Genomic DNA, 8,404 nt, shown 5'->3' with positions numbered 1-8,404 from the left:
CCCCCCCACATTCTCACTGCCCCACACTGTCAGTTGGACCCACAGGGAAGTTCAAAGGGCTGACCCTTCTTCCAGGCTCACCGCCATTGAGTCAGTTTGGATTCCTAGCGACTCTCTAAGACAGATTAGAACTGACCCTGTGGGTTTCCGAGACTGTAAATCTTTACGGGAGCAGAAAGCTTCCCTACGACTTCCAAAAACTGGGGCATGGCGTAGGGGAAAAACCAACCCTGCTGAAGCACCAGCTGTGTACCCGACACTGCTGGCGACAGCTACTACGGTGTGGCAAGTGCTGGCCTAGGCTCGATATCGGGCCCATTTTAGGGATTTTCTTATAATAAGTCCCTGCAAAGGATATTGGTAAAAGACCCTGCCCCTAGGAGCTCATGGGTGTTGTTTTTGTCATCGTTGGATGCCATTGCAACCCTGTGTAAGCCAGGATGAAACACAGCCCTGCCTTGGGCCAGCCTCACCCTTGTTCCTGCGTTGAGCTTACCGTTGCAGCTGTGGTGTCAGCCAGTCTCGTCGAGGGTCTCCCTCTTTCTCGTGGCCCCTCGACATCACTAAGCACGATGCATGTCCTTTCCCAGGGCCTGGTCTCCCCTGAGAACTTTCCCCAGGCACACGACACATGGTCTCCCCCTCCTTGCCTCTGAGGAACATTCTGGCTGTACTTCTTCCAGGACAGCTTTGTTTGTTCTCTTGCAAGTCCACAGCACCAGCACCACAATTGAGAGTCAGACAGTGACTACTGGGGCAATTCCCATTTTATAGACGAGGGATCTGAACGCCAGAGAGGTTGGGTATCTTGTCCGCAGTCAGCGATTGAAGGGCAACGAGGTTTGAATGGGCCCAGGATAGGCACCAAAGCAAAAAATCCCAGGTAACCCAAATGGTTTGCACTCGACCATGAGTCTAAAGGTTGTCATTTTGACCCCACCAGTGGCACCAAGGAAGGCAATCTAGGTGGTCTACTTTTAGATTATAGCCAAGACACTTCTCGAGACCAAGTCTACACTGTAACACGGATAGTCACTCGGAGACCGTGTCAGCTCAAGGGCAATGGGTTTGGGTTTTGTTTTAACTGAAGGAGGATTGGCTGAGGTCTCACTGTCCCCATTTTACAGATGAGGAAGCTAAGGCGTAGGGGTTACTAACATTACCCAAGGATGTACTGAGTTGCCCTGGAGCCTGCCAGACCCTGGAGTCTGAATCCATACCATCCTTGAGTTCCTAACAACACCGTTGTATATCCAAGGGGGGCAGGGACCCCTCCAAGGCTTGGGGAGACAGGGCGACTTCCACGCCCTCAGCATCTATCCCAGGGTCTGAATTGAACTGCAAGCCAGGCCAGCCCCACACCAGTTTGCCCACCCAGCCAGCACTGATGGGTGTCTCCCTCTGTTTCCTTGAAGGCGTAACGTGCTGAGCCTGTCCTCTGGAATCGACCACCCAGGTGCTCTGAAGTGGGACCTCGCTCTCTGCCTGCTCCTCGTCTGGCTGGCCTGTTTCTTCTGTATCTGGAAGGGTGTCAAGTCCACCGGGAAAGTAAGTTGTACTTCACCCTTCCCCCACTCTCAGCAGAGCATGGGAGGGGTGGGGGGCATTCTGATACCGGTCCCCGGAAAAGTATAAGAGCCCTGGTTTATAGCCCCTGTCCACTCGGTGGTCTAAGTACCCACAACGGGTCTCATTTAGCTACGAATGGCTTTACACCAGCTTGCAGAAATAGTTCCCTCTGGAGCCATGTCAGCAACTCCAGCACACATGGGCCTGGCACATATCTATCCAGAGGTTGGCCGTTCATGCAGATGTGAGCAGGAGACCAACACAGTTGTCGCTAGTAAATTAGCTGGCAACCAGGCGAGCCAGCAACTGTGTTGTTAATCATGAGCTACTCCCAGACAACAGGAACTCCTACTTCTCAAAGAAAGTGTGTGTGGGCCAGCAGTCGACCACTGGGGGACTGGTGAGCAATGCAGACCGAAGGGGCTGCCTCTGACCTACAGAGTCGGGATCTGCATCAGTTCAATGAATGCGTGCTGGGGCTTGAGAAACACCAACTTAGATATTTGCTGCCACTTCAAATATTATAAGTAATATTTGATCTGGTAATGATGGTGTTAGCTGTGATGAACTCTTTAGCTGATAAACACGATGTTAACTGATAGGCTAACAGTTCTAACAGATCTTTGGCCACTGCTGACTGCGTTAGTGACTAACACCTAGTGGTCGCGGACACTTTAAGTGGTAGCTTTCAGCTACAGTTTTAAAGAGCCCTGTGGCGCAAATGGTTTCCAAGTGGCCACTAACTGTCTGTGATAGAATTACAGTTGTCTGCGTTCAAGGGAATCCAATTGATACGGCTATTATTCTGATCGATGCAGTCATCACTAAAGCTGATGATGGAGCAGGTGAAGAATTTGACCGACGACTTCAGTTTAAAGTTGATCAAATAGGCAGTCAAGGTGCATGGATAATTATTGGCAATTGAAATGCAAAATTGGAAACAGAAGAGTAGTTGGAAACTTCTGGTCTTTGTGATAGAAATGAAGCTGGGGATCACGTGATAGAATTTTGCAACACCAGCAGATTGTTCACGGCAAATAACCTTTTTCAACACCATGACCACGGCGACTTTACAGCTGGGGTTAGTTCTCCAGAAGGACACAGAAATGGAAGGTGGAGAAGCCCTGTAAGTATCAGTGGCTAAGACAAGGCCAGGAACCGACTGCAGAGCAGACTGCCAACTGCTCATAGGTAAGTTCAAGTTCAAGCTGAAGGAAATTCAAAAAGTCCACAATGACCAAAATATGGCCTTGAGTCTATCTCAGCTGAATTGTAGGGCCATCTGCAGAACAGATTGGTTGTATTGAACACTAATGACAGGAGACTTGATGAGCTGTGGGAGGACATTGGGATCATCCTTCAGGAAGAAAGCAAAAGTCATACGAAGACAGCAACGTGGACGCGAGGAAAAACTCTCAAACGGGCTCTGAGTCGCAGGGTAGCGGAGGCAGATGGAAGAAACGATGAAGTAACAAATCCAGACCGAAGATTTCAGAGGGCAGCTGGAGAAGACCGAGGAGTCAACTATTGCAATGAAATGTGCAAAGACCTGGCCTTAGAAATGCCGAAGGAAAGAGCACGCTCAGCTTATCTTAAACCGAAAGAATGCAAGGAAAAATCCAAGCCTTGGGTTGCGGTCCTGAAAGATGTTATGGGCAAAATATTGGATCACCAGGCACCATCACAAGAAGATGGAAAGAATACCCAGAACCACTGTACCAAAAAGAACTAGTCGACATTCCACCCTTTCAGGAGGTAGCCGATGAGCAAGAACCCATGGTGCTCACAGAAGTTCAAGCTGCACTGAAAGCGTTAGCCAAAACCCAAGGCTCCAGGAATTGATAGAATACTTATTGACATGTTTCAACAAGCTGATGAAGCACTGGAAGCCCTCACTCGTCTATTGCCAGGAAATTTGGAAGACAGCCCCTTGGCCAACTCACTGGAACAGATCCATGTGTGTGCCTGTCCCAAAGTAAGGGACCCCAGCAGAATGCTCGAATGAATAGAACAGTATCGTTGATAGCAATGCAAGCAAACGTTTGCTGAAGCTCTTCCAACAATGGTTGCAGCAGTTCGTTGACAGGAAGCTGCCAGAGATTCAGGCAGATTCAGAAGAGGTGGGGGGTAAGGGAAATGATTACAGATGTTGGCTGCACACAGAGACTACCAGAAAGATGCTTACTCGTGCTTTATTGACTATGCCGAAGCATTCAACTGCGTGGATCATAATAAACTGGATAGTCTTGAGAAGAATGGGAATTCCAGAACGCCTCAGTGTGGTTATGGGGAACCTGCATGGATGAAGAGTCAGTTGTGCAAACAGGACGGAATTGCTACCTGGCTAACAATTAAGAAAGGTGTGCAGCAGGGTTGTATCTTCTCACCATCCTTATTCCGATCTATAAACTGAGCAAAGAATCTGAGAAGCTGTACTAATTGGAGAAGACTGTGGCATCAGGATTGACAGAGGCCTTATTAACAGCCTGAGATTTGCAGGTGACACCACTCTGCTTGTTGAAAATGGGGAGTACTTGAATGAAGCACTTGCGGATGAAGATCAAGGATTGCAGCCTTCAGAATGGATTGCAACTCAATGTCATGAAGACCCAAATCCTCACAACTTGGACCAGTAGGTAACACCATGGAGAAAACATTAAAGTTGTCAAGGATTTAAATTTGCTGGGATCTACAATCAGAGCTCATGGAAGCAGTGGTCAAGAGATCAAAGGATACGTTGCACTAGGTAAATCTGCTGCACAGGACCTCTTACCAATGTTGACAAGCCAGGATGTGACTTTGAGGACTAAGGTGCGCCTGACCCAAGCCTTGGTATTTTCCACCCCCTCATAGGGATGTGAACTTGTACACCGAATGAAGAAGACCCAGGAAGAACTGACGGGTTTGTATTCTGGTGCTGGCAAAGCACAGTGAAAGTACCCCGGACTGCCCAAAGAACAGACACGTCCGCCTCGGAAGAAGTGCAACCATCATGCTCCTTCGATGCAAAGATGGCGAAACGTCATCTGACATCCTTTGGCCGTGTTGTCAGGAGGAAGGACACCCTGCGGGGTAAAGGAGAGAGGCAGTGAAAGAGGCAGGCCCTCCACCAGATGGATCCACACAGTGGCTGTCAATCACAGCGGGGTTAACATAAAAACACTTGTGATTATGGGGTACGATCCCCGTGGTGGTTCATTCTGTTGTGCACCGGGTCGCTATGAGGTATAGCCAACTTGATGCCACCTGACCAGAGCAACTAAGTAAAGCGTGGTCCAGGGACAGTTTGAATGTATCCAGTATGAATTTGAAGCCTTTGAATTTGGCCTTGAAACCCTGTGGAGCCCAGGTCTTCTCTGACACCCATGGGCTCCCTTGAATTGGATTCAATCAATGGCAACAGTTCTGTTTTGTTTTGATCTAGCCACAGAGCCCATGCAGAGAAAGAGTCTCAGAGCAGTAGAGGGCAGCTGGCACAGCTGTTTGTTTTTTAAACTGAGGTTTTAAGTATATTGGCCAGGTGCCCTGGTGGCATAGTGGGTTACGGATTAGGCTGCTAACCAAAAGATCAGCAGTTCAAACTCACCAGCTGCTCTGGGGGCAGAAAAATGAGGCTGTCCATTCCCATAAAGAGTTACAGCCTCCGCAAGTCAAAGGACCATTGTGCTCTGTCTGTGGGGCCGCCATGAGTCAGAATTGACCTGTGGCAGTGAGCCCAGGGAGTGTGGTTTCCGTTTGTTGTGTTGGCAATGCTGACAGGGTTACCTGTTCACTGCGGTGCACCTGAGAGCAGAGCAGTTAGCTGGTAACCAAGCTGCTGGCTGCTGCTGGGGAGCTTCTGATGAGAAAGGGCAGCCCATGATATCCACCCCCAGGTATGACCCACAACAAAGGCCTCGGTCCTGGGGTCCTCAGAAGCATTTGTATCTTGATGAGGGAAAACCTCTTAAAGACCAAAGAGCCATTACGGATCCTGCGAGGGTCTCACTGTAGCCCAGGTGATAAGCATGGGGAATGGGGCCTTCGAGGCAGCAGCTGAATCTAGAGTTGAACCTTGAAGGAAGGTGTGTACCATGGAGGAAAAGCCCCATCCGAGGTGAAGACTTTGATGTGAGCAGACCCAAGGCCTTCGCAAATTCTGTGCCCCTGGGGTGGCAGGGCGAAATGGGAAGGTTCCCGCCCCCCCTGCTTCCCCGCCCCCCTGCCCCAACTCTCCACAGAGCCACACTGCAGTCCTGAAGCCCATCTGCAAACGGAGCAGACCCCACCGGCCAGGGTCTGCAGTACGCTGTCCCTGAGCCTGGGTCAGCCCAGAAGAGGATACGGGTTATTCTTACACTGCCGGCTAATGCAGTCTCTTCCTTAGCCTTAGGAGGAAACCGGAAATGTTCTGGCCTTTCTTTAAATGCCGGGGAAACTGTGGCTCCGAGAGGTTACGTCATCGCATCTTCATAGCTTACGATCAGAGCCGTTAGGTCAGTCCAAATACCGGTTCCTTCATGAAGACAGTGGGCTGCCGGGAGGCGGAGGCGGAGGCGGAGGGGAGGCGAAGTGTGTACCCAGCCCATAGCACAAGGCTTTTTGCGGCAGTTTAGTAAACACTAATTCCCTTCTTCACTCTGTCTGCCTTGGTTTCCCCACATAGAGGTGCATCTGTTGGGAAGTTTCTACGGAGCGCCAGGCCGGGGCAGGCTGGACACACCATCATTGCTTCTTCGTTCATGGGTTTTGAGCCTCTCCTGTGTGCCAGGCACTGCTCTAGGAATGGACAGGGGCAGGCAGGGCCCAACAAAGCAAACAGGCTTCCCTGTCAGCGAGGAGCTGACAGTCTGGCGGGAAGAGTGAGACTGGGATAAATAAGCTCGTGCATTTATTCTGTTGGACGTTTACGTAACACGCCGGGCCAGGCACTGTTCGCCCATCTGTAAACTCATAGGGACCGGAAGGCACAGAGTGGAAGGGCCCTGCAGGGTCTCCCAGGTGGCCCTTGTTAGGGAAGCATGGTCCCCCACTCGTCTCCCATGGCACTGGCTGGTGGGTTCAAATGCCCACCCTTTGGGTTAGCAGAGAAGTGCTTTCACCAGTGTGCCACCCGGGCATCGGGCACTATGACAACCTTCGTTTTCTGCATGAGGAAACACCCAGAGAGATGGGGGTCGACAGGGCCGGCGGGTGGGAGAGGTGTGGGCTTTGGATTCGGGAGTCGCATGGTGGCAGGAGCTGTGGAAATGAGCAGTGAAGCCGCGGGGAACGTGGAGGGCTGGGGATGGATCCCCAAGGGTGACCAAGGGAGGAGGTTGACTTAGGGGCCACGGTCAGAAGGAAGTGAGGGAGAGGTTTAGCCAGGCAAGTAGGTGGAGGGGCAGACCGTGCAAATGTCCTTGGAGGTAAGGGCACATGACTGTGCTTCCCACTGCCCCAGCATTTCACCTGAGGCCCGACACAGCCCACCCTAGCGATGTCCTTTTCCTTTGGGGACAGGCATGGTTCCCTGAACCATAGCAGGGCCTCACCTGCCCAGGGAAGCCAGCACAGACACCGGTGAGCACTCTGTGCCTAAGAGGCCACCTGCCCCCCACCCGCCGAAGCTTCTAGCCCCGACTGCAGGCCGGGGGTCATCAGCAGTAGGAGGTCTCACTGTGGAAATGGCCTTGGGGACCCAGCCATCGAGGTCCAAGACTTGCCCTCGGGTCCTGTTGCCTCTCTATGATCACGTTTCAGAACCCTCGACCCTCCACCCTCTGTCCCCACCTAGGGGTCTGAAACAGCCCCAGAATATACTACAATTCAATTCATTCAACAAGTAGTGATACTATTAACAGCAAGCCTGGGGCAGCACTTGTGTGCCAGGCACTGCCCTGTGTAGCTGCTTTAATCCTCACACCGTTCTGGGGACAATGCCGCTGAGTCCTATTTTGCAGATTGGGAGTACAGAGGCCAGAGAGGTTAGTGAACTTGACCACGGTCACACGGTGTGTTAGTGGCCATGCTGGGATTGGAACCAAGGCATCCAACTCCTGTGCTCTCGCTGTGGTCACCAGGCCTCGGCCCTTGGCCTGTGCTGGTCAAGGCTGTGCGAGGGCATGAGGCGGGCACAGACCGGCTTTCACAGAGTCCCCGGCCTGGGCAGGGTATCAAAGTCTGGACCCTCTGGATCCAAACTCAAGCGAAACTTGCCACCTTCAAGGTGAGTCCAACTGGTTCCTGAGACAGACTCTTCATGGGAGTAGAAAGCCTGGTCTTTCTCCCCCAGACCAGTGGTGGTTTCCAGTGTCTGCATCCAAGGGGGCAGGGGCTGTGGTGGGCTGGGCTGTAAAGCCTTAGACATGAGCTTGATGCCTGGCAGGCTCTTCAGGGGCCCCTCCGTGTCCTTGGAGCCAGACCTGGTTTGGGATTTCAGCTCTTCCTCCCAGCCCCACCCACAAGCTGCGGGACTGGACAAGACCCCCTCCCACTCTGAGCCTGTGTGAACTGAATGTTTGCTGTCTCTCCCCCACACCCCCTATCCAGGTTTCTCTCCAGGTGGCTTCACCTTGGAGCCTCCATCCTATGGGATGAGGCCCCCTTTGCCAGTGGCTCAGCCCCCAAAGGGGCAGTCTGGAGCCTGGTACCCAGCCCCTGTCTCCTCTCAGGCCAGCCCCCCTCCCCACTGTCCCACAGAAGCAGGACAAGTTGGCCTTGCAAGTTTCCATTGGGCCACAGGGCTTTGGGTGGAGGAGCCCCAGAGGTTCACCTACAAGAGCGGAAAAATACTATGTCCCGTGGCAAGGCCTGCTGGGCCACCCGCCAGGGGCCCACTGGCAGCGGCTGGCACCATCTCTCCCTCGGGGATCTC

At 52.3% G+C, this 8,404-nt stretch overlaps 1 protein-coding gene across 3 annotated transcripts in view; it reads left to right on the top strand.

The window, feature by feature from the left end:
- SLC6A6 (solute carrier family 6 member 6) overlaps nucleotides 1-8,404 on the top strand; it is a 94,276-nt gene that overhangs the window by 62,006 nt on the left and 23,866 nt on the right. For all 3 annotated transcript variants that reach the window (XM_045289798.1, XM_045289797.1, XM_045289799.1), the window contains one exon: nucleotides 1,416-1,548. In XM_045289798.1, coding sequence (XP_045145733.1) covers nucleotides 1,416-1,548 — 133 coding nt within the window. The remainder of the gene's footprint in view (nucleotides 1-1,415; nucleotides 1,549-8,404) is intronic.

Source organism: Echinops telfairi, unplaced genomic scaffold, assembly GCF_000313985.2.
Source record: "Echinops telfairi isolate 266 unplaced genomic scaffold, ASM31398v2 ScPeMD7_31;HRSCAF=116, whole genome shotgun sequence".
Taxonomy (NCBI): domain Eukaryota; kingdom Metazoa; phylum Chordata; class Mammalia; order Afrosoricida; family Tenrecidae; genus Echinops; species Echinops telfairi.
Note: the sequence above shows the minus strand (reverse complement) of the source record. Positions and strands in the feature narration are given on the sequence as shown.